This window comes from Hylobates moloch, unplaced genomic scaffold (genome assembly GCF_009828535.3).
Source record: "Hylobates moloch isolate HMO894 unplaced genomic scaffold, HMol_V3 SCAFFOLD_6, whole genome shotgun sequence".
NCBI classification, from domain to species: Eukaryota; Metazoa; Chordata; class Mammalia; order Primates; family Hylobatidae; genus Hylobates; species Hylobates moloch.
In genome coordinates, this window is record NW_026652281.1 from 15,340,040 (window position 1) to 15,365,572 (window position 25,533).

Sequence of the window (25,533 nt, forward strand, 5' to 3'; positions counted from 1 at the left end):
ATGTGACTTTTTTGTTTGTTCATTCATATTGCATTTGATTTTTTGTTTTTATTTATTTATTTATTTTTTGAGACTGGGTCTCACTTTGTCACCCAGGCTGGAGTGCAGTGGTGTGATCTCGGCTCACTGCAGCGTCCGCTCCTGGGTTCAAGTGATTCTCCTGCCTCAGCCTCCCGAGTAGCTGGGATTACAGATGCATGCCATCATGCCTGGCTAATTTTTGTATTTTTAGTACGGATGGAGTTTAACCATGTTGGCCAGGATGGTCTCGAACTCCTAACCTCAAGTGATCCGCCCATGTCAGCCTCCCAAAGTCCTAGGATTACAGGTATGAGCTATCATGCCCGGCCGCATTTGGATTTCTGTCCCCGTACCCCAATCAGCTTGTCTCCCAAGTTCAGGAATCAGAAGCCATCCAGTTCAACTCTACCTCTTTCTATGAGGTGCCCAAGTCTGTTGATACTCAGTGGCATCTTTTCTATCTGTTCGTCTGGGGTTTCATAGGTAATAAAGCAGGTAACAGCCAGTTTCCTGGGAGGACTTTATAGGCATTGTTTCCCCATACAAAATCTTCTCTGTTCTTCACAAGCAGGCTTAGCTTATTAATGAAATGAGATTTTTGGCATGGTATTTGATTTATTCCACTATATCCTAAAAGCAAGACAATTTTTTTTTTTTTTTTTTTTTTTTTGAGATGGAGTCTTGTTCTGTCACCCAGGTTGCAGTGCAGTGGCGCGATCTCGGCTCACTGCAACCTTCGTCTCCCAGGTTCAAGCGATTCTCCTGCCTCAGCCTCCTGAGTAGCTGGGATTATAGGTGCTTGCCACCATGTCCAGCTAACTTTTGTGTTTTTAGTAGAGACGGGGTTTCACCATGTTGGCCAGAATGGTCTCAATCTCTTGACCTCATGCTCTACCCGCCTCGGTCTCCCACAATGCTAGCAAGACAATTTTTATTGAATGTATGTAAATAGCATGATCATAAAAAGTGAAGAAACTTAGAAAAGGGACTTTGCATAACATTCAACCATTTTTTTAGTAGATAAGGACCAATATGTGTAATTTTTCTACATAATCATTCTTAAGTTTATATGACAATTTATTAGCTCATAATTTATATTGATTATTTTTATTATATTTTTATTTTCTAAATTCTAAGGGGTCAGCTGGAGCAAGGTATCACTAAATGTGTATTTCACTTCAGTTTGTAAATTATTTAACTACAAAACAATTGAGTTGAAGGTCAGGGATAGATCAAGAAGAAAGAAAAGAATTTTTCTTATGTGGCCCTTAGAAATAGAACATTAACTACAATTAAATGAGTTCATATCATTTTACATTATCTTTTTTTTTCCTGATCTTGGGTTAACAGCAGCCCATTTCACAAAATTGCTGCCTTCTAGACAAAGAGGGTCCTGGAAATCCAGACATAGTCCCTTGGTACATTCTTTTTTTTTTTGAGACACAGTCTTGCTCTGTTGCCCAGGCTGGATTGCAGTGGTGTGATCTTGGCTCACTGCAACCTCTGCCTCCCAGGTTCAAGCAATTCTCATGTCTCAGCCTCCCTCAGTAGCTGGGATTACAAAGGTGCACCAACATGCCAGGCTAATTTTTGTATTTTTAGTAGAGATGTAGTTTCACCATGTTTGCCAGGCTGGTTTCAAACTCCTGACCTCAAGCAATCTCCCTGTCTCGGCCTCCAAAAGTGCTGGGATTATAGGCATGAGCCACCGTGCCCGATCACCCTTGGTACATTCTGATGAGAAACATGTAGCTTTGCGTCTGTTTCCTAAGATATCAACCCTCAAGGAAGCCTGGTTCTTTTTTGACCAAGGCTCTTCTGATATTTCTTTGTATCTCTCTTTCTCTATATAGATATGTATATATCTATATATAAAGAAAAAATATATATTTTGTTTCACTCTGTTGCCCAGGCTGGGTTTTGAACTCCTGGGCTCAAGCAGTCTTCCCGCTTCAGCCTCCCAAAGTGTTGGGATTACAGGCGTGAGCCACACCTGGCCCCTGATATTTCTTCAGAGGACTTTTTTCTGATCTGTAGCTTGTAGCAGGAACCCTTTGGCAAGGGTAAGTGAAAAGGAGAAATTATCTGTGAATGGGGGGATGGAATGGCTCCGGTTAATTTATAATAACTACCTGTATCAGATTGAAATAGAATGAAGTCTTCTGTTTGCAAATGACATGTAATCGTTTTATAAGACTGCATCAGTGATTGCCTTGAGAGCAAAAGCGTGTTATGAACAGTGAGGACATTATCAAATCTCCAGGGTCCTCTAATTAATCCCATAAATTGTATAATTGTCACCAGTTGGTGAACATATTTAAATCTAGAAACAAAATCTTTCTTTTTTTCTTAAGAAAAAGGATTAATCTTGTTAACAGTTATATGCCAGTCTTTGTGCATGAACGTGAATATGTTCCTATCCAAATTGAAAAGTAAACAGTTGCTGAAATGTATTCATATTAACATTTTACTTGTATATAATTAATCTGGGGAGGCTGAACTTTTCTTTGCTAGCTTTCCACATACTGTGGATTTGATAATAGGGAGGCATGCACAGTGTGGAGCTCATTAAAAATCTGCAGAATGACAAGCATACCTAATTATTTTGAGTATCATTCCTTTTATAAGTTGAGGGGCGAATTATAGTTTATCTTGTGGCCATGTGGGAAACCCGAAAGTAGTTTAAGCTGAAAAGACATCTGGACCATTTTATTATTTTGAACATAGGACCTGAATTTGGCAAAAAAGAGTTGTTATTTAAGGGTCTAAAGGTAAGAAATGGCTTGTGTGGTGGCTCACGCCTGTAATCCCAACACTTTGGGAGGCCGAGGCGGGTGAGTCACCCGAGGGTCAGGAGTTCGTGACCAGCCTGGTGAACATGGTATAACTCCATCTCTACAAAAAATACAAAATTAGCTTGGTGTGGTGGTGCATGCCTGTAGTCCCAGCTATTTGGGAGGCTGAGGCAGGAGAATCGCTTGAACCCGGGAGGTGGAGGTTGCAGTGACCTGAGATCGTGCCACTGCACTCCAGTCTGGCAACAGAGCAAGGCTCCGTCTCAAAAAAAAAAAAAAAAAAAAAGAAAGAAAGAATAAAGAAAAGGGGAAAAAAAGGAATCCTTGATACTTTCCTCTTCAAGTCCAGCATGTGGTTCTTTAAATACACATCTCATGTGACATGGAAACGATCTTTTAAAAAAAACAGCCATGGAGTAAAGTTTCTCTTGCTGCCACCAAGTGTGTCCCTTGGACTGAAAATGAGAAAGCTGAGATTTTTGTTTTTTGTTTTTTAAAAGAGCAGCAAATCTAAAACATCAGAAGTTTATTAGAAGTTTTATTTTTTTATTTTCTTCCTAGAAATTCTTTTTTTTTTTTTCTTTTGAGATAGAGTCTCGCTCTGTTGCCCAGGCTGGAGTGCAGTGGCACAGTCTCAGCTCACTGCAACCTCCACCTCCCAGGTTCAAGCGATTCTCCTGCCTCAGCCTCGCAAGTAGCTGGGACTCCAGGCGTGTGCCACCTTGCCCGGCTAATTTGTGTATTTTTAGTAGAGATGGGGTTTTGCCATGTTGGCCAGAGTGGTCTTTAACTCCTGACCTCAGGTGATCTGCCTACCTCAGCTTCCCAAGTGCTGGGATTATAGGTGTGAGCCACCATGCCTGGCTTCTTCCTAGAAATTCTTGAGTTTTCTCATTTTATGTTTAGCTACTTGATTATTAGTCTTCATAGTGAATCAAAACAGAGATGCTATTAAATTTAACAGTTATGCCATCTAAACTTTTCAATCTAAATCACTAATTTTTTTTTGGAAATAGGCAAAATTACACTAACACTTCTGCTCAGAAATGATTGCGTTCACCTCTTCCCATGCACTCAGTGGAAGAACCTCATCCAGCCCTCAGGCAGGCTGGGGAACTAAGCAGGAGTTTACAGCTGGGTGTTTGCCCGTTCATATCTGCTGTGCTCTGTAATACTTGTTCATTCATATTGTGCATTAAGTAGAGGAATAGCTTCTAAAGTTTATTAACACCTCATTGTTGGCACATAGAAGGCTCCCTTGCGTTCCAGCTTGGCTCATTTATCTATTTCTTTGGGATATCCTAATTTTCTTTTGAGAGGAGAAAAAGTCACCCACTTTGAACTCTAGATTTTTCAGAGGGTTGTGAAACTCCAGACAAGTCATTTCCATTTCCTTTCAGGCTTATTCACAAAAGTATTAACCAAACCAAGCAAAACCTTTGGAAAGTCTCTTCTTTTGCTCTAAAACAATGTAAAACCAGTTTTAAAACATTTTGAATATTTTAAAGTTTAGGAAGAGAATATATATCCCTATACTTTATTAAGTCTCTAAAAGTCTTGAAACAGAGAAGGCCAGCGTGAGAGTACATGTGTGGGTCACCCCTTCTACAGAAAAGGTTATGATTATTAAAGGCCATTATCAAAATTGGTTTCTTTTGTAAGAAGGAGGAAAGTACTTCTTACATCTGTAGCTTGTTGGCCATCCTCACTTTGGGGAAATTTTCAACCATTATTCTGTCTTCAAATATTACTTCTGTTCCATTCCTTCTCTTTCCTTTCCTCTGGAACAATAATTATACAATAGCTGGGCTTGGTGGCTCACGCCTGTAATCCCAGCACTCTGGGAGGCCGAGGCGGGCAGATCACCTGAGATCAGGAGTTCAAGGCCAGCCTGGCCATGGTGAAACCCCATCTCTACTAAAAATACAAAAAATTAGCCAAGCGTGGTGGTGTGCGCCTGTAATCCCAGCTACTTGGGAGGCTGAGGCAGGAGAATAGCTTGAACCTGGGAGGCAGAGGTTGCAGTGAGCCGAGATCGCGTCATTGCGCTCCAGCCTGGGCAATAAGAGCAAATCCCTCTCAAAAAAAAAAAAAAAAAAATACGTTTGTTAGACTTTTTCACTGTTTTCCATATAGTCTGATATGCTTTTTATTTTTTTATTAAAAATATTTTTTTGAGACGGGGTTGTGCTGTGTTGCCCACGCTGAAGTGCAGTGGTATGATCATAGCTCACTGTAACCTTGAACTCCTTGGCTCAATCATTCCTCCCACTTCAGCCTCCCAATCAGCTAGGTGAGGAGACGGGGGTCTTGCTTTGTTGCCCAGGCTGGTCTTGAACTCCTGGCCTCAAGTGATCCTCCTACCTTAGCCTCCCAAAGCACTGAGATTATAGGCATGAGCCACTGTACCAGCCTTGAAAACCTATGAAATATAATATATGCAGAGTTGCATATAACTGCCCACACAGGGTATCGAGCAGTTCCATGACACTGAAGAGCTACCTCGTGTTTTTCCTTTGCACTCATACCCTTTCCTACCCCTAACCTCTGGCAACCACTTGTCTGTTCCCCATCACTATAATTTGGTCTTTTTGAGACTGCCTTTTTTTTTTTTTTTTTTTTTTTTTTGAGATGGAGTCTTGTTCTGTTGCCCAGGCTGGAGTGCAGTGGTGCCATCTTGGCTCACTACAACCTCTGCCTCCCAGGTTCAAGCAATTCTTGTGCCTCAGCCTCCCGAGTAGCTGGGACTACAAGTGTGTGCCACCATGCCCAGCTAATTTTTGTATTTTTGGTAGAGATGGGGTTTCGCCACATTGGCCAGGCTGGTCACGAACTCCTGACCTCAAGTGGTCTGCCTGCCTCGGCCTCCCAAAGTGCTGGGATTACAGGCATGAGCCACCGCACCTGGACTAGTATATAACCTTTTGAGGTTATCTTTTTTTCATTCAGTGTAATGCCTTTAAGAGTCATCTAAGTTGTTTTAAAAATTAATAATGCATAGACTTTTTAGTACTGAGTAGTATTCCACTTATGGATATGCCACCATTAATTTTCTGTTGACCCATTTAAGGACATTTGGACCATTTTTGGTTTTTGGTTTTTGGTGATTGTGAATAGAGCCACTATAAACATTCATGTATGGGTTTTTGTGTGAACAGACATTTTCAATTTTCTTTTTTTTTTTTTTTTTTTTGAGACGGAGTCTTGCTCTGTCTCCCAGGCTGGAGTGCAGTGGCGCGATCTCAGCTCACTGCAAGCTCCGCCTCCCGGGTTCACGCCATTCTCCTGCCTCAGCCTCCCGAGTAGCTGGGACTACAGGCGCCCGCCAACACGTCCGGCTAATTTTTTGTATTTTTAGTAGAGACGGGGTTTCACCGTGTTAGCCAGGATGGTCTCGATCTCCTGACCTCGTGATCCACCCGCCTCGGCCTCCCAAAGTGCTGGGATTACAGGCTTGAGCCACCGCGCCCGGCCGACATTTTCAATTTTCTAGGGCAGTTATGTAGGAGTGGTATTGCTGGGTCATATGGGATGTGTACTTTTAACTTGATGGGAAATTGCCAAAGTAGCCAGGAGTGGTAGCTCATACCTGTAATCCCAGCACTTTGGGAGGCCGAGGTGGGAGGATTGCCTGAGCTCAGGAGTTCGAGACCAGCCCGGGCAACATGGCAAGATCCCATCTCTATTAAAAAAAGAAATTGCCATAGCGGTTTCCAGAGTGATTGCTGTCATCTATTTTTGAAAAAATTTCCTAAACTTAAACAGTTCCGAGTTTCACTCTTGGCTTTCCTGCCTTTGTGACAAATGCTGGAGTTCTAAGCGTATGTGCCTCTCACATTAGAAGCATAGGTGTCCCTAAGGTAGTTGTGTGGCTCACTTTGTGTGTTCTACAATTTCAAGAACGCCACCTCAGATGTTGGAGGTTGACAGCGGGTGTGGACTTGAATGGATTGACTCCTACGTTTTTACACAGCTGCCTTTTTTCTTTGTGGCCTTGCACATTTTGTCGTTTCTTTATATAGCCTCTACATTTGAAAAAGAGATTAATAACATATATGGTTGTTACAAAGATTAAATGGGGAAAAAAAAGTTCTAAATATATGTCTGAAATGTAATGAGTAGTCAGGACACTTCAGCTATTGTTCTTAAATTACCTGCAAGATGTAAACGTGATACAAGATCAAACACGTCACTTTTAATTTTCAGCTCGAAAGGTCATTTCATAATCAAGCCTGTTGACAGTGACCTGCCGTGATTAGTGGTCCTCATAAAGTCCAGAAATCTCCTGTAATGCTTTAGAAATAGAAAGGAGGTTTCTTTGTGTCTCTGTCACAGTAGCATGGTTATAGGAGCTGAACTAAAAATAGGCTGTTGAAGTGTATCTTTAGAGGACCAGAAGCAGTGAGTTCAAAGGCTATGCTTATTTCAGCAGAATTTTTTAATGGCATTTATTTCACAAATGATCTTGCTTGCTCTCTTCTAGTTCTGGGATTACCGCCAGCCTCGGAAATACCTCAGTATTCTTCCTTGCCAGGTGCCTGTCTGGAAGGCCAGATACACAGTGAGTGAGCCACCCTGCCTCTTGATAGGAAACTTCTTTTTGGGTGTTCCAAAAACAAGGAGCCTGGGGACATTTTCTCTTATTTTCTTTGTGAGGTGATTTTCTCTTTCTCTGTTGGTTTAGTGGTGTGACAAATGTGATAATGATGGCATAAATGCTGTTAACTATTTGAAATTTTATTCTTGGCCGGGCACAGTGGCTCACACCTGTAATCCCAGCACCTTGGGAGGCTGAGGCGGGTGGATCGCCTAAGATCAGGAGTTCGAGACCATCCTGGCCAACATGATGAAACCCCTTCTCTACTAAAAATACAAAAATCATCCAGGTGTGGTGGCACATGCCTATAGTCCCAGCTACTCGGGAGGCTGAGGCAGGAGAATCGCTTGAACCCGGGAGGCAGAGCTTGCAGTAAGCAGAGATTGCGCCACTGCACTCCGGCCTGGGTGACAGAGCGAGACTCCATCTCCAAAATAAATAAATAAATAAAATAAATAAAATTTATTCTTGGAGTGTTGGGTAAGTATCTACGTCAGAATTGCTGATCAAAGTTCCACAGAGAAGTTAGGCCATGTAAAGATACTCACTAATGATAGGACCGGCAGCAGGGTAGATGGAGGAGAGGGTCAGGAGGCTTGAGATCTGTGAATTATGGTGGAAGGAACTCTGGCTTTAAATTCAGAAGACCTGGGCTGGGGGCCATGCTCTGTCATTTAATACTGGTGTGGCCTTGGGCAAGACATCTGATGTTTTTGAGCAGAAATTTCCTTTACTGTAGAATATGAATGGTAATTTTTGCTACGCCCTCCTTTTTTTTAATTGTGATAAAATCCACCATTTTAAAGTATACAATTCTGTAGTTCACAATCTGACTTTCTTTTGAAATAACTTATATGAATGTGCTTTTTAAACCATTAAATGCTACAAATAGAGTGGGTAGGCTATTATCAACCTTCCAGTAATTTTCCGTTGCCACACAGATGAGAGATAATGTATTTCCTCTAATGTCAATCTGAAAGCTAGCACAGGGATGGATAAAGCTACCTTTATACATTGGGCTGTCACCATGGAGCATTGTGGAGCAAAAAAGGTAATTTGGGTATTAAGTTGGTTTTGTACCTGGGATCACTTGCCAAGAAATCAGACACTCTTCTTCTGAATTGAAATACTTTTCTGGATTAATATGTTCGCTTTAAAAAATAAACAGAAAAGTCCAAGAGTGCTACCAGGAGGGATGGTGAAGATAAATGTGCTCTTCGGTGACTGTGGTTTATTCCTTAAATAACAGAGTCTAATTATCAACTGAATGGAGCCCTTAGCTACCTAGTAGATTGGGTTTTGCCAAGTAAAACACGTCAGTCCTGAAGTGAGCAAGTTTTCCTTTGAGCAGTTGCAGTACTGGGGAGGCCGGCGGGTGATGCTTCATGTGGATGGGGTGTTTCTGGTGCATTTCCACGTGGCAAGAGTTAGGTTTGCTGCTCCAGGGATTTTCCCTGTCAGCCCTGCATGCTCATTCTGGGAAAGCACTCAGTAACTCTTGAGCGGTAACTCGTGGAGAGGAGCTAGGATGTGAAACAGTGTGTTTCAGTGCATAGCAATGAGTACCATTTGCTTATTTTAGAATTTTCAAAGTTCTTGAAGCGCTTGTTTCAGCCTGAGTTTTTACTTGCTGTGGTCCCTTCCATAAGCAAAGAGAAAAGTAGACCGGATGTGCAGCTTATGGTGTTTGGGAAAAATTTCTCCAGATGAGTTGGGGCCTTCCATTATCTAATTTATTTTACTTGGGAAGAATGCCAGGTTTGGAAACTCAAGACTCAGCTGATTCTCTCTGAAATAATCTAATCACCTGCTTTTCCCTTCCCTGTCTTAGCCTTTCAGCAATGGATTGGTGACCGTGATGGTTCCCCAGCTGCGGAGGGAAAACAGCCTTCTCCTGTGGAATGTCTTTGACTTGAACACCCCAGTCCACACCTTCGTGGGGCATGATGATGTGGTGCTGGAGTTCCAGTGGAGGAAGCAGAAGGAAGGTGAGTGGGAGAGGCCTGCTGCCCACTTTCCTTCTGAGCTCTGGTGACAGCAGTGCCAGTCAGTGTTGCCATGGAGTCTAGTAAAGAAGACAGAGAGAGAGCTGGGCTTTAGGAACCAGAGAGCCAGGGCTGTTGCCACCTTTCGTCATAGGTGAGTAAAGGGACTATATGCGGCTGCTGTTCCTCTTCCAAATTCTGTCCTCTTCTACAGTTTTCAGCGTAGTCTCTCTTGCTTGGAAGAGATCTGCTCCAGTAAGAGATGGAAGATAGTTATTTGCTGTTGGATTGTTCTGGGACTGAAAGACTCTGGGCTCAGAAGTCCAGGGCATTTGCCCCTTGCCACTCTGTTGATGAGGGAGACCCAAGGTGGTCGTTAGTACTGCCTACTACATACCCTCAGTTATCTTCACAAGCATGTAGTGCCGTTTTACCTCGCAGCCCTTTGAAGATGGATTTGGCTGATAGACTTGCTTTGATCATGACACATGAGCAGAAGTGATGTGGTCCCTCCTGGGTTGAAAGGTTAGGGGCTGATGTGCAGTTAAACGCCCTCTTTGCCTCTGCCACATCAGTTGGCAAAGCTCAAGATGGAGCTGCTTCCAGCACATCCTGGCACGAGGATGAGGCGGAGATGCAGGGCAAGCAGGAAATGTGAGCCACTGAGGTGTTGGGGTGGTTTGTTATTGCAACTTCATCATCCAGCCCTCACTCATGCAGGGCCCTAGTGTAATGGGAGTCAGGAAGCCACAGCCTCAGTTTCCCCATCAGCTTACCATGCAGGTTTAGATACAGCCTGTCTTTTCTTGAGATTGTTTTGCCGTGATCTCTAAGTGTTTGACAGAATACAAGTTTATTTGTTGGAGTTTTCATATTGCACATGGGAAGCCAGGCAGGTGGAGTGATGTGACTTGTCCAGGGTCCCAGGAAAGGTCTCTAGTGGACCTGGGATTAGAGCAGTCATCTTCTGTCCCAGCTTGTTTGTGACTCTCATAAACTTCTTCCAGGATATTTATTAAAGAGACTCTTTTGATCATCCTGTTAACTTTCCTATCCATATTTCCAAAATCTCTCTTGCTTCTAGAAACATGAGGCTGCCTGGTGTTTATCCCACCAATTGCATGCCTGGGTTTTGGCTTTGAACTTAATCTCTTGCATTTTGCCATAGAAAATAGATGATGTGGTCAGGTGTGGTGGCTCACGTCTATAATCCCAGCACTTTGGGAGGCCGAGGTGGGCGGATAACTTGAGGTCAAGAGTTTGAGACCAACCTGGCCAGCATGGGGAAACCCCATCTCTACTAAAAATACAAAAAAAAATTAGCCAGGTGTGGTGGCGCATGCCTGTAGTCCCAGCTACCTGGGAGGCTGAGGCAGGAGAATGGCTTGAACCGGCAGGTGGAGGTTGCATTGAGCTGAGATCGCGCCATTGCACTCCAGCCTGGGAAACAGAGCAAGACTCTGTCTCAAAAAAAAAAAAAAAAAAGAAAAGAAAACAGATGATGTGATTTCCTCAGTCCAGCGGGGAGGGGTTGACTGGTAGTTTTGGATGGAAATAAAGTTTTTAGGAACCCATTTTTAGTTACCCATGTTGTCTTTAAGCTGGTGGGTGAGTTGTGTAAATTGGAACTGCCTGGCCAGTAGCAAAATTTTGAGTACGAGTTACTATTTAACTTTTTTTTTTTGTTTTAACTGTGAAAGAGGGGAATAATAAACACTGGGGCCTACTCGAGGACGGAGGGTGGGAGGGGGAGAGGATCAGAAAAAAAAAACTATTGGGTACTAGGCTTAGTACCTGGGTGATGAAATAATCTGTACAACAAACCCCCATGACACGGGTTTGCCTTTGTAACAAACCTGCACATGAACCCCTGAAGCTAAAATGAAAGTTTAAATTTAAAAAAAAAATTTTTTTTTACTGTGAAATATATCATGTATTTGAAAATTATATGGAACATGTATAGTGTAACAAATAATTACAAAGTGAAAATCTGTGTAATTGCCATGCTGGTCAAGAAAGGAAACGATGCCAGGAGCCCCGAAGCTACCTGATCACAATCCCCTCCCTTCCCTGAGAGCACTACTCCCTTGATGCTAATGATAGCCATTGCTGGATTTTTCCTTTGTGGTTTCACTGCTTATTTATGAATCCCTAAAAGTAGTTTAGGTTTGCCTGTTTCTGAACCTTTTACAAATTTTATTATTATGCATGTGTTTTTATGCAGATGTTCCTTATGATGGGGTTATGTCCCCATAAACCCATTGTAAGTTGAAAATATCGTAAGTAGAAAATGTATTTTAGGCCAGGCACAGTGGCTTACACCTATAATCTCAGTACTTTGGGAGGCTGAGGTGGGTGGATCACTTGAGGCCAGGAGTTCAAGACCAGCTTGGCCAACATGGCAAAACCCCATCTCTACTGAAAATACAAAAATGAGCCAGGTGTGGTAGTGCATGCCTGTAGTCCCAGCTACTTCGGAGGCTGAGGCAGGAGAATCTCTTGAACCCAGAAGACAGAGGTTTCAGTGAGCTGAGATTGTGCCACTGCACTCCAGCCTGGAGACAGAGCGAGACTGTCAATATAATATATATATATATAGAATATATATGTATATATACTATATATATGTATATATATATGTATATATATATATGATATATATATATATATATGTATATATATATATTTTACCCACCTAACCCACATAGCTTAAGTAGCCTACCTTAAACATGCTCAGAACACTTCCATCGGCCTACGTTTGGGCTAAATCCTCTAATACAAAGTCTATTTTATAAAAAAAAGTGTTGAATATCTCATATACTTTATTGAATACTGTGCATTATGTTAAAATTGTGACAGTTTCATGCCATCATAAAGTCAAAAAATTGTAAGTTGAACCATTGTAAATTGGGAACCATCTGCATTTTGCTTCTTTCTCAACCGAAGGTTGTTCCAGTTTACTTTTACTGCCATATCTTCGAAATCAATTTATTTTTTTTGAGATAGGGTCTGTCACCCTATCTCACTCTGTCACCCAGGCTAGAGTGCTGGCACGAACATGGCTCACTGCAGCCTCGACCTCCTGGGCTCAAGCAGTGCTTCCACCTCAGCCACCTGAGTAGCTGGCACTACAGGAGTGTGCCACCACGCCAGCTAATTTTTTGTATTTTTGTAGAGATGAGTTTCACCATGTTGCCCAGGCTGGTAGTCATCAATTTTTACTGGACCACTTCATGCTTTCATTTTCACTGTGGGGAAGGATTTCTCAAAGAGGTAGGAAGTGAGTCAGGATATTGTGGCCAGGGAACAAGGATGCCTCCTGAGGGAAGCGGTAGTCCTTGCTTTCAGATGTTGCTGACAGATCAAAATGTAGAGTAAGAGAAAAGCATTTAACTGACCAAATAGGAAGCCATATAATCATTAAGAAACGAGTTCCAGGCCAGGTGCGGTGGCTCACGCCTGTAATCCCAGCACTTTGGGAGGCCAAGGCAGGTTGATCACTTGAGGCCAGGAGTTTGAGACCAGCCTGGCCAACATGGTGAAACCCCATCTCTACCAAAATATATTAAAAAAAAAATTAGCCAGGTGTGGTGGCACGGGCCTGTAATCTCAGCCACTCGGGAGGCTGAGGCAGGAGAATTGCCTGAACCAGGAGGCGGAGGTTGTTATAGTGAGCTCAGATTGCATCAATGCACTCCAGCTTGAGTGACAAAGTGAGACCCTATCTCAAAATACAAAAAATTTTAAAAAAAGAGAGGCGTTCCAAAACCAAATTGAGGAGAGAAGCCAGATCATAGGGTGGCATAAACAGGGGCAGCAGGAACCGGTTTTAGTGAATGAAGTTACTCTCAAAGGCAAGGCGTAGAATTAGCCATTTGGGAGAGGCTGCTGCCCTCTCTGTTGGAAGGCAGGGAGAAGGTACGAGGGAGTCGGGGAAGCAAAGGGCCCCTTGGGACCAGCGGGGGAGGCACAGGTCGAGGGGTTGAGTTAATTTATAACGTTTAGAAAGGAATTAGGCATACCTTTCCGTCAAAGTCAGGGGCATGACAAGAAGCCATATGTCGGGTCAGAAGATTGTTGATGTGGACATGAGGCAAGATGGTGGCACTTGTAACAAGCCGTGGTTCAGAATAGTTGCTCTCAGGCTGGCCGTGCCTAGTGACGTGTGAAATATTGAGGAGTGAATTTTTGGTTGAAGGTGGTGACACAGAGAAGGAACCAATAAGAACTGTTCCTTGTTTTCCTGTCCACTCACCCTGTGACCTTGGAAAGATCATATTCTCTTGCCTCAGTTTCCCCATCCATAAAATTAAGAAATTGGATGAAATTATTTCTAAATTATTTGCTTTCTGAAGGTGGCCATGAAGGAGATTCCAGATACTGCATAATTATCTGCAGATGTCCTGATCTTTCATGAAGTTATTTCATAAAGCACCCTGAACCTTTTCAGGATAATTTCCCTTTGACCAGACTTAAGATGAAAATATGATTCAGTCAATTAAGTACATTAAGGATTGATTATTCATTTTACAAAGAGATGCATCACTTTACCAAAAAATTCTTTTAAATGGTAAGATGCCGTGATGCATTTGAAACAACCCATTGTGCAAAAATGTGTTCATCTCCAGCTGCTCGAGAGCATGTAAAAGGACGAACATTTGCAGAGGTGAAAGTTTAGTGTGACATTAAATCCCAGCATCGCTCTTTACCTGCTAATTTGCCAGTTAGTGTTTCACATCATTTAAGTTTCTGCTCAAATGTGATTTCCTTGGGGAGTTCTATCTAAAAATAGTTCCACCATCAGTCTCTGTCCTCTTATCCTGTGTTATTTTTTATACCAGATGTTTTATCAGATATTTATTTGTCTCTTTCTACCACTGGAGTGCTAGATCTATAAAGATAGAAATTATTTTATTCATGCTGTAGTGCTGGTGCCTAGAATAGTGGCTGGCATATCAGAGATGTTCAGTAGGTGTTGAATCTATGGATGGATGAATCTCACTCCATTTCAACCTATAGCAAAATAGATGTTGAATCCAGAAGAATTCCCAGGATTTTTATTTGGTGATTTCTAGGGTCCAAGGACTATCAACTGGTGACGTGGTCCCGGGATCAGACCTTGAGAATGTGGCGGGTGGATTCCCAGATGCAGAGGGTATGTATGCAGTGCTATTGTGGAGAAATGTACCTGGATCCACCAAAAAGTGTAAGATTCAGGATTTGTGGAAATTAGAGGTTACAGGATAAACAATTTTTTTTTTTTTTTGAGAGTGAGTCTCACTCAATTGCCCAGGCTGGAGTGCAGTGGCACGATCTCAGCTCACTGCAACCTTTGCCTCCCGGGTTCAAGCGATTCTCCTGCCTCAGCCCCCTGAGTAGCTGGGATTATAGGCGCTCACCAACACACTCGGCTAATTTTTGTATTTTTAGTAGAGACGGGGTTTCACCAAGTTGGCCAGGCTAGTCTCGAACTCCTGACCTTAAGTGATCCACCTGCCTCAGCCTCCCAACGTGCTGGGATCACTGGTGTGAGCCACCTTCCCCGGCAGGATAGACATTTAGTACATACTTACTGGTTGGCTGAGTGGCTGGTGTGTACCACACCACGGCTTTGAGGTCTTTAAGAACCAACTTCAGTATTCAGTACTTTAAGGCCAGAGAGCTTCTAAATGTCTTTCCCCACCTTATTCTAGCATAAGATAGTATGGGTAGCTCCCTGAATATGTGCCCTGTGGGTTCATTTCTTTCTCTTCTAAATGGTCTGAGAAGTCTACCCTTGTACTCTGCAGATGCTTAGAGGCCTCTACATGCATCAGCAACACTGCTTTTATGAAGCTGTTTGTAATTTTTTCCCGATAAATGATACCTGTTTCTTAAATGGACCACAGTAGTACCTGGCATGAGCTGCTTTGGTGGCCCTTGCTCTGCTCTGCCTTATCACAGGGTTCTGTCCTCTCCTCATTTGATGGCTAAATTTCTTGACAGTGGGAAAGTGTGTCACTTGTATTGGATCTCCCACAGCGCTTCGTACATTGCTTTGCACAGAATGAATGGAAAATACTGGATAAAAATTTCAACACTGCTTAGTATGAAGACACTCTTGAGTAATTTGATCAAATCTCATTACCTTGTTGCATTTTCAATCTGTTTTTTCCAAAAGGTACAATTTGCACCAAATGCCTTGAGGTTATGGTTTTTTTTTTTTTTTTTTTTCTGAGACAGAGTCTCTCTCTGTTGCCCAGGCTAGAGTGCAGCCACATGATCTTTGCTCACTGCAACCTCCGCCTCCTGGGTTCAAGTGATTCTCCTGCCTCAGCCTCCCTAGTAGGAGGCTGGGATTACAGGTGCCTTCCACCATGCCTGGCTAATTTTTATATTTTTAGTAGAGACAGTATTTCACCTTCTTGGCCAGGCTGGTCTCAAACTTCTAACCTCAGGTGATCCGCCTGCCTCGGCCTCCCAAAGTGCTGGGATTACAGGCGTGAGCCACTACGCCTGGCCGGTTATAATATTTTTGCTCCTGGATTAGCTGAATAACTCCATCAAGGCTTGGAGTTTAAATTATTTTTTTTTTCTGAGGCTTGCATAAACTCTGAACATGATGAAGAAATTTCCAGTGTTGAATAATAGACTCTATTATCCCGGGTGTTTAACCAGGGAGAGTTGGCAGTGGGTAAAATCTATTTTGATTATGTCAGCTCTTGGCTGACACATCCCCATCCTTTGCCATTCCCCCTTTTAAGTCAGAATTCTTTAATCAGACATGACGATCATTTCCCCTGACTTCTCTAGAACTACATCTTCTATCCTCTGTTGCAGCTTTGTGCAAATGACATATTAGATGGTGTCGATGAGTTCATTGAGAGTATTTCCCTTCTGCCGGAACCTGAGAAGACCCTGCACACTGAAGATACAGATCACCAGCACAATGCAAGCCATGGGGAGGAAGAAGGTAATTTGTCAAACTGATGTCTCAGGTAAAGTGCCACTCTACGCATTGCAGAGTTGTGGCAGATACCCCAGACCTGTTCTCTGTTGCACTTTCAAAAATGCTTTCCAACATTGAACTTCTCTCTCCTCCTAGCCCTAAAAGAAGATCCCCCTAGAAATCTCCTGGAAGAGAAGAAATCAGATCAACTAGGGCTGCCTCAGACCTTGCAGCAGGAATTCTCCCTGATCAATGTGCAAATCCGGAATGTCAATGTGGAGGTACTTAGTTTAATCAACTGTATCTCATGTTTGCTGATGGCAGTTTGTGGGAGAGGGAACCATTTCAGCAATGATTTCGGTTAGCAAATAGCTTTGCAGCTTTGACAGAACTCTCTCTGCTTGCTTTTTTATTTCCTGGGTTTTCTGTCCAGGCGCGGTGGCTAACGCCTGTAATCCCAGCACTTTGGGAGGCTGAGGTGGGCAGATCACTTGAAACCAGGAAGCCAGGAGTTCGAGACCAGCCTGGCCAACGTGGTGAAACCCTGTCTCTATTAAAAAAAAAAAAAAAAAAAAAAATTAGCCAGATGTGGTGGCGGGCACCTGTAGTTCCAACTACTCAAGAGCCTGAGGCACAGGAATCACTTGAACTTGAGAAGCAGAGGTTGCAATGAGCCAAGATCGCAGCACTGCCCTCCAGCCTGGGTGACAGAGCAAGACTCTGTCTCAAAAAAAAGAAAAATAAATAAATAAGTAAATAAAATAAAGAGATGCAGACTTTCTTTCTAACCCTATTCTTTTCTCCTAAGATGAGCCAAAGGAGAACCTGATGTTCGTGTGCCTTAGCTCCTCCTTAGATGCTCCAGCATCTCGTTTTACTGTAGAGGAAGATACTTAGGCCATGGAGGCTTAGTGATTTGGCAGAGGTTGCTGCTAAAGTTAGGGGCAGAGTTGACTTTGGAAACCAAACCTCCAGCTCCTGCAGGGCACTCTAGGCTGTGCCATCTTCCCTCACAGGCTGGCCATTTCCTGGTGATTTAGATTCACAGTAAGAAGGCAACCAAAACTTCTTTGTTCACTTAGCCTGTGGAACATTTACTCTTTTTGGGGGGCAAGTATTGAAAGTCTTTGCTTCAGAAAATTGAGTATCTCTCCAGAAAGGAGTTTTAAAGCTTGATTAGTTTTTCCTTTACCCAAATATGTGCTGTTACATAACTATCTCACGTGACTTTTAAAACAAGTCTGCTGGCCAGCTGCGGTAGCTCACGCCTGTAATTCCAGCACTTTGGGAGGCCAAGGTAGGTGGATCACAAGGTCAAGAGATCGACACCGTCTTGGCCAACATGGTGAAACCCCGTCTATACTAAAAATACAAAAATTAGCTGGTCATGGTGGCGTGCGCCTGTAGTCCTGGCTATTCATGAGGCTGAGACAGGAGACTTGAACCCAGGAGGCAGAGCTTGCAGTGAGCCGAGATTGCACCACTACACTCCAGCCTGGCGACAGAACAAGACTCCGTCTCAAAAAAAAAAAAAAAAAAAAAAGTCTGCTGTAAGTGGTTTTAGCCTCACTTTATAGCTGAGGAAACGGAGACATCAAGAGAAGAAATGTCCAAGGTCAGCAGCTATTTGGTGGAAGAAACAACGTGTGAATCCAAGTCTCCAGATTTCCCACATGTGGTTCTTTTCACTTTACTGCAGCTGCTGTCTCTAGTCTGCAACACAATAAATGAAAAGATAGAAAGGATTCTTTGTTTAATTAGTGATCTATATCAAGTCAGTTTATACTCCCTTTGTCCCATTTGAGGACAGTGTGGATACCTAGTGATCTAGTTTAAGATTTTGATTCCTTTCTTCGAGAGTACTTTAAAAAAAATTATTGAGATATAATTCACGTACTATAAAATTCATCTTTTTTTTTTTTGAGGTGGAGTCTTGCTCTGTCCACCCAGGCTGGAGTGTAATGGCGCTATCGTGACTCACTGCAACCTCTGCCTCCTGGGTTCAAGCGATTCTCCTGCCTCAGCCTCCCAAAGAGCTGTTATGGGTGCACGCCACCATGCTCAGCTAATTTTTTTTTGTATTTTTAGTAGAGATGGGGTTTTTGCCATGTTGGTCAGGTTGGCCTCGAACTCCTGACCTCAGATGATCTGCCCACCTTGGCCTCCCAAAGTGCTGGGATTACAGGCATGAGCCACCATGCCTAGCCAAAATTCCCCTTTTTAAAGTACATAATCTGGCAGTTGTGGGTATATTCACAAAGTTGTACAGCCATTACCATTGTCTGATTCCAGAACATTTTCATCATTCCCAGAAGAAACCCCATACCCATGAGCAGTCACCCCCTATTTCCCCTTCCCTCAGCCCCTGGCAATCCCGAATCTACTTTCTTCTCCTATGGACTTTCCCAGGAGTACTTTTTAAGTTGAGTCTGGTATTTAACTTCTTCCTGCTTTATTTTCCCATCTCAAAGAAAATATAACAAGTTTCAGTCTACCCCACAGCTTTGGGAGGAAGCTTTGTTAAAGTCAGAATACTTTGAACTTCGTGGTGGCTCACACCTGTAATCCCAGCACTTTAGGAGGCCAAGGTGGGTGGCTCACTTGAGGTCAGGAGTTTGAGACCAGCCTGGCCAACATGGCGAAACCCCATCTCTACTAAAACAAAAAAAGCAAAACAACAACAACAAAAAACCACAAAGATTCGCTGGGCATCATGGCACCTGCCTATAGTCCCAGTATTTGGGAGGCTGAGGTGGGAGAATCACTTGAACCCAGAAGGTGGAGGTTGCAGTGAGCTGAGATCGTGCCACACTGCACTCCAGTCTGGGCGACAGAGTGAGACCTTGTCTCAAAAAAAAAAAAAAGAATGCTTTGTGTACTTTGTGTTGGGAACAGGCCCCCCAAAATCTGGCCATAAACTGGCCCTCTGTGTTGTTTGCCTTTGTATAGTCTGCAGATGTGGATCTTGACTCCTGCAAGAAGTAGCTCACCTTGACAAAGCTGCCTTTGCTTTTATCACTTTGCAAATCAAAGAAGGGGGACACGTTGGGAACAGACCCCCCCCACACACAAAATCTGGCCATAAACTGGCCCCAAAACTGGCCATAAATGAAATGTCTGCAGCACTGTGACATGTTCATTATGGCCATGACGCTCACGCTGGAAGGTTGTGGGTTTACTGGAATGAGGGCAAGGAACCCCTGGCCCACCCAGGGCGGAAAACCGCTTAAAGGTATTCTTAAACCACAAACAATAGTGTGAGCAATATGTGCCTTAAAGACATGCTCCTGCTGCAGATAACTAGGCAGAGCCCATCCCTTTATTTCGGCCCATTCCTTTGTTTCCCATAAGGAATACTTTTAGTTAATCTATAGAAACAATGCTTATCAGTGGCTTGCTGTGGATAAATACATGGGTAAATCTCTGTCCGAGGCTGTCAGCTCTGAAGGCTGTGAGACCCCTGATTTCCCACTCCACACCTCTATATTTCTGTGTGTGTGTCTTTAATTCCTCTAGCACCGCTGGGTTAGGGTCTCCCCGACCGAGCTGGTCTCGGCAACTTTGAACTTATTCCATTGATATGAAAATTTAAGAATCTCGTATGAAAATTTAAGAATCTTTTTGAAAATGAATTGTCTTCCACACACATTTGTCTTTGTAGACTCTTTCCCTTCACTCAATTAATAGGAACATGGAGCGTTCAGTTAAATGCACTTGCATCGAAAGACGCTTTATGGTTTGTTTCTAAAGCAATTGTGGATTTGTCTCTTGCAGATGGATGCGGCAGACAGGAGCTGCACAGTGTCTGTGCACTGCAGCAACCATCGCGTCAAGATGCTGGTGAAGTTCCCTGCACAGTACCCAAACAACGCCGCCCCTTCCTTCCAGTTTATTAACCCCACAACCATCACGTCTACCATGAAAGCTAAGCTGCTAAAGGTGGGGGTCTGGGTTCCCAAATTCTCCTTGCTGTTCTGCATCATTGTCTAGATTGATTAGTAAAGAAGAATGAAAACTCCAGTAGATGAGATTCAGAAGTCATCTGTTTCATACACACACTAGTATTAGCAACGTGACCTCTGCACTTGCCATTTACTTTGTGCAGAAAACATCAGAGCAGTGGTTCTTAACCTTTTTTGGGTCATAGACTTCCTTTGAAATCTAATGAAAATTATGGACCCTTCCTCAGAAAAATCTGCACAATGATTGCATATGATTTGAGAAATATTGCCTGTAAATATGTGAATTGCATAGAATCTGCCCACAGATCTCATTAACGCTATGCATTCATCTCAGGTTAGGAGATTTGCAATCCAATTTCATTTAGGAGCCCAGGTTAGGAGCCCTGCAGTCCAATTTCATTTATGGGGAAACAACAAGCAAGATGTATTCTGAAGCTAAAAGATATTTTATAATTAGAAAAAAACATGTGTAAGGTTGTAAAAAAAAATTTTATCCCATAGAAGGAGCTGGTATTATCCTAGAGATAGGCTGGCTAGCTGCACAGTGGGTGTCCAGATGGAGGCGCCACAGCCTGGCATCTGTGTTTAATTCTGCAGATTCAGAGACGTAATGCATCAGTTCATCCAGAGCAAATCAGGTGGACTCTCCATGACAAAGCCCCATGAGCCTCTTCATACCTGTTCAGTCTGAGCAGTGTCACAAGTGAAGGGACTGAAGTTTTCTAACAAACTCAGGCCAACCTGAATGTTGCTCATTTTTTGTCCAGTTTGGGTCGTGGACACTTGATTGTTCCACCTTGTTGGGGGTATCACGTGGAACCAGGAAATTTTCAAGTGGCTTAAGGATCTCTGAAATGCCAGCAACTCAGATCTTGTGGTATTTGACATGTTAAACTTGGAATCTGAGTATGCCGTTGCGTAGTTTGGACATACAAAAAAGATAGATTTTTCTATTAGTATAAAATGATACGATTAGGTTGCAAACTTTTTTGTGTGTGAAAAATCAGACCTTTTCCGGGTACGGTGACTCACTCCTGTAATCCCAGCACTTTGGGAGGCTGAGGCGGGTGGATCACCTGAGATCAGGAGTTCAAGACCAGCCTGGCCAACATGGTGAAACCCCATGTCTACTAAAAATACAAAAAGTAGCCAGGCGTGGTGGTGCATGCCTGTATTCCCAGCTACTTGGTAGGCTGAGGCAGGAGAATCACTTGAACCCAGGAGGTGGGGGTTGCAGTGAGCCAAGATCACGTGACTGCACTCCAGCCTGGGCAACAGAGACTGCTGAGGCAGGAGAATGGCTTGAACCCGGGAGGCGGAGGCTGCAGTGAGCGGAGATCATGCCATTGCACTCCAGCCTGGGCAATAAGAGCAAAACTCCTTCTCAAAAAAAACAAAAGAAAAATCAGACCTTGGCGATGACTCAGCAGTAGGATAGAAATAACTCCCACAAGCTTAGTGTTCCAATAATGGAACATTAGGCATAAATGGGTTTAAAGTGTTAGGATTTATACTTTTGAAGGACAAAAAATATACATTATAATTTTCACTGAAGTGAAATCCATTCCTCTTGTCTTATATCACTGAGAGCAATTTCAATCCAGGCCAGTGAGTATTACTTCTAAGGTACTGACGTTTCTCATGGAGCAAGTGGTATTGGGGGCGAGGAAAAGGGCAGAATTCACTAGAAAGAAATAATAGTCCTTCTATTACTAAAAGCTGCCCTCTCAAAGTCCACATGGGTGCTGCCTTGATTAAGGAAAGAGCTTCTCTAGGAGGGCTCAGGAATGAATCCTGTTTTAACCTCTGTAGAGGTAGAAATTAGATTATTATACCATGTTGGAAGCCTTGACTTAACCATGCACCTGGCTCCCAGCATCACCCTTGTGTCTGACCACTTTGCAGAAGAAAAGCCAATCAGGGCCGGGCACAGTGGTTCACGCCTGTAATCCCAGCACTTTGGGAGGCCGAGATGGGCAGATCATTTGAGGTCAGGAGTTTGAGACCAGGCTGGTCAACATGGTGAAACCCCTTCTCTACTAAAAATACAAAAATTAGCCAGGCGTGGTGGTGGGCGTCTATAGTCCTGCTACTCGGGAGGCTGAGGCATGAGAATCACTTGAACATGGGAGGCAGAGGTTGCAATGAGCCGAGATCGTACCACTACACTCCAGCCTGGGCAACAAAGACAGACTCCGTCTCAAAAAAAAAAAAAAAAAAAAAAACCATCAGAAAAATGTGTTCCTCTTCTTGACTGTGTTTTGGGCGTTTTCTAGATCCTGAAGGACACGGCCCTGCAGAAAGTGAAGCGCGGCCAGAGCTGCCTGGAGCCCTGCCTGCGCCAGCTCGTCTCCTGTCTCGAGTCCTTTGTGGTGGGAAGCATGAAACTGTCATACCAACTTATGCTTTGGTGTTTTGTTTCATTTCTTTCTCCCTAAAATCGTGGGTTTTCTGGTTTTGTCATACTGGGTCTTTATTTTGCAATTGAGCTTTAAGACAGGTTGTGGTTTTTAGCTTGTGGATTTTTAAATTTCAGAACCAGGAAGACAGCGCTTCCAGCAACCCGTTTGCGCTCCCCAACTCTGTCACACCTCCCTTACCGACGTTTGCGCGGGTGACCACAGCCTATGGGTCGTACCAGGACGCCAACATTCCCTTTCCTAGGACTTCTGGGGCCAGGTTCTGCGGAGCAGGTGGGTCTCTTTGGTTCTCTGATTCTAGATTTTGAGAGGGAGTAGCTGAGAATGTCATAGATTCTGTATAAACATCTTCATCAGAAAATGTTTGCTTTTACTCCGGAGAACTCAAACAAGACTATTCATAGTAGCGTGGCAGGATCTGAGGCCCAGTCGGTGTCTGTGGACTCATCCTAAGAGTGTGCACCAGAATGGTGGTCCTAACTTTCTTCATTCAGATGAGCCTGGATTTGAGTCTTTACTCAGAGCCCTGATTCTTAGCAGGGGACAGTCTGCTGGTAGGGAGGCTTAGAGTCCCACTGATGACTCTGCTCAGTCCACATACATCCTCTCTCCTGGACCCTGGAGTGCTGACCTTTATTCCTGGTAAGGGTCCCTGCAGTCATGAGTCTTGCAGCTTATGAAAATGTGTCTTACCCTCAGGTATACAGAGATAAAAGAAAGACTGGCCAGTCTTGCCTCAGGATTTCCCACATCCAGCTTGTTGACACTGATGGCTCATGTGATGTCTCCTTCTTTAGGTTACCTGGTGTATTTCACAAGGCCCATGACGATGCATCGGGCGGTGTCTCCCACAGAGCCTACTCCGAGGTGAGTCTGGGAGATGCAGAAGCCGCTCTACGTTCTGGGAGCCAGAAGTGGCCAGAGACCTGGGAAGGACCACTGAGTTTGCTTTTGGACAATGCGTTTTAGTTCTTCAGTAAACTCCCATTATAAGATTTATTTGAGAAAGGTGGAAGTCAATTAAATTGCAAGAAAGCTGTGATTTCTCCTATATGGTTATTACCAAACCATTAGAAGAAGTAGCTTGATAAAAGCTATTGTCGAAACAAGGCAAATTCTTTTTAAATGTGCCTTTCCCCTATTCCTAGCATGTTATTTATTATTTGTTTTTAATTATTTTATTCAATTTAACTAACATTAAATAAAACTGGAAAATAACAAAAGACCATCTGTAGTTTCACAACACTAATATGCCACTTCTAATATTGCCAAACAATATGTAATTTTATTTTATTTTTTTTTTGAGATGGAGTCTCGCTCTGTCACGCAGGCTGGAGTGCAGTGGCGCGATCTCGGCTCACTGCAAGCTCCGCCTCCTGTGTTCACGCCATTCTCCTGCCTCAGCCTCTCCGAGTAGGTGGGACTACAGGCGCCTGCCACCACGCCCGGCTAATTTTTTGTATTTTTAGTAGAGACGGGGTTTCACTGTGTTAGCCAGGGTGGTCTCGATCTCCTGACCTCGTGATCCGCCCGCCTCGGCCTCCCAAAGTGCTGGGATTACAAGCGTGAGCCACCGCGCCCGGCCACAATATGTAATTTTAAAACATTCCTTAAGTAGTACATTGTGAAAACACAAACGTGGAAGTTTTTTTTTTTTTTCTTTTTTTGAGACAGGATCTGGCTCTGTCACCCAGGCTGGAGTGCAGTGGAGTGATCATAGCTTACAGCAGCCTCTACCTCCTGGCTCAAGTGATCCTCCTGCCTCAGCCTCCCAAGTAGCTGGGACTACAGATGTGCACCACCATGTGCTAATTTTTATAATTTTTTGTAGAGATAGGGTTTTGCAATGTTGCCAGGCTGGTCTCAAACTCCTGAGATGCCCAGCCTGGAAGTTTTACATTACAATGCAAAAGCCCTTCTTTTCGTTTTCCGTGTTTTAGGGAGAATCATGTTTAACAACAGAACATGTTTCTGTCTAGTCATTATTTTTCTGTGCTTTAAAAAAAGCTTTTCTTTATAGGCAATCTATTGTAGCAGATAGGAATGTGGACTTCAGAGCCAACGTGCCCAGATCCAAATTTTGGCCCTGTCATTTTATGACCTTGGGCAAGTTATCTAAACTTCAGCTTCAGTTCCTTCAACAGTAACATGGGGATGATCATAGCACTTACCACCTGCAGTTGCTGGGAAGATTAAGTCCCTCTAAAAACGTTTAAAACACCACCTGGTACATTGGAGGTGCTCCGTGTTTCCTGTTATGATTACTGGTTTTTAAAACTTTAGGATTATACAGTAGACTTCTGGTTCTGCAGTCTGGTGACCAAGATATAATAAATTGCAAACCTCCCTGCTGCAAACCCCTGAAGGCGCTGGATACAGTATGATCAGCATAGTCATTGTATTAGTCCGTTCTCACACTGCTGTAAAGAACTGCCCAAGACTGGGTGATTTATAAAGAAAAGAGGTTTAATTGACTCCCAGTTCCACATGGCTGGAGAGGCCTCAGGAAACTTAAAATCGTGATGGAAGGGGAAGAGGCACATCTTACATGGCGGCAGGCGAGAGAGAGTGTGTATGTGAAGGAGAAACTGTCATATCTTATAAAACCATCAAATCTCATGAGAACTCACTCACTATCATGAGAACAGCTTGGGGGACACTGCCCCCATGGAACCAGTCACCTCCCACTGTGTCCCTCCCTCGACATGTGGGGATTGTGGGGATTACAATTCAAGATGAGATTTGGGTGGGGACACAAAGCCTAACCATATCAGTTATGAATGAATAGCTGAGCTAACAAGAAAGAGAGAGAACTGAATAAGAGA

The 25,533-nt window shown here is 43.4% G+C and overlaps 1 protein-coding gene across 4 annotated transcripts in view; it reads left to right on the forward strand.

Annotated features, from left to right (window-relative positions):
- WDR59 (WD repeat domain 59) overlaps positions 1–25,533 on the forward strand; it is a 115,817-nt gene that overhangs the window by 51,740 nt on the left and 38,544 nt on the right. For 3 of the 4 annotated variants that reach the window (XM_058440494.1, XM_032156430.2, XM_058440496.1), the window contains 9 exons: positions 7,300–7,377; positions 9,245–9,401; positions 14,474–14,553; positions 16,218–16,350; positions 16,483–16,607; positions 20,101–20,265; positions 22,565–22,660; positions 22,825–22,981; positions 23,506–23,575. In XM_058440494.1, coding sequence (XP_058296477.1) covers positions 7,300–7,377; positions 9,245–9,401; positions 14,474–14,553; positions 16,218–16,350; positions 16,483–16,607; positions 20,101–20,265; positions 22,565–22,660; positions 22,825–22,981; positions 23,506–23,575 — 1,061 coding nt within the window. The remainder of the gene's footprint in view (positions 1–7,299; positions 7,378–9,244; positions 9,402–14,473; positions 14,554–16,217; positions 16,351–16,482; positions 16,608–20,100; positions 20,266–22,564; positions 22,661–22,824; positions 22,982–23,505; positions 23,576–25,533) is intronic. The other variant, XM_058440495.1, reaches the window with a different exon arrangement.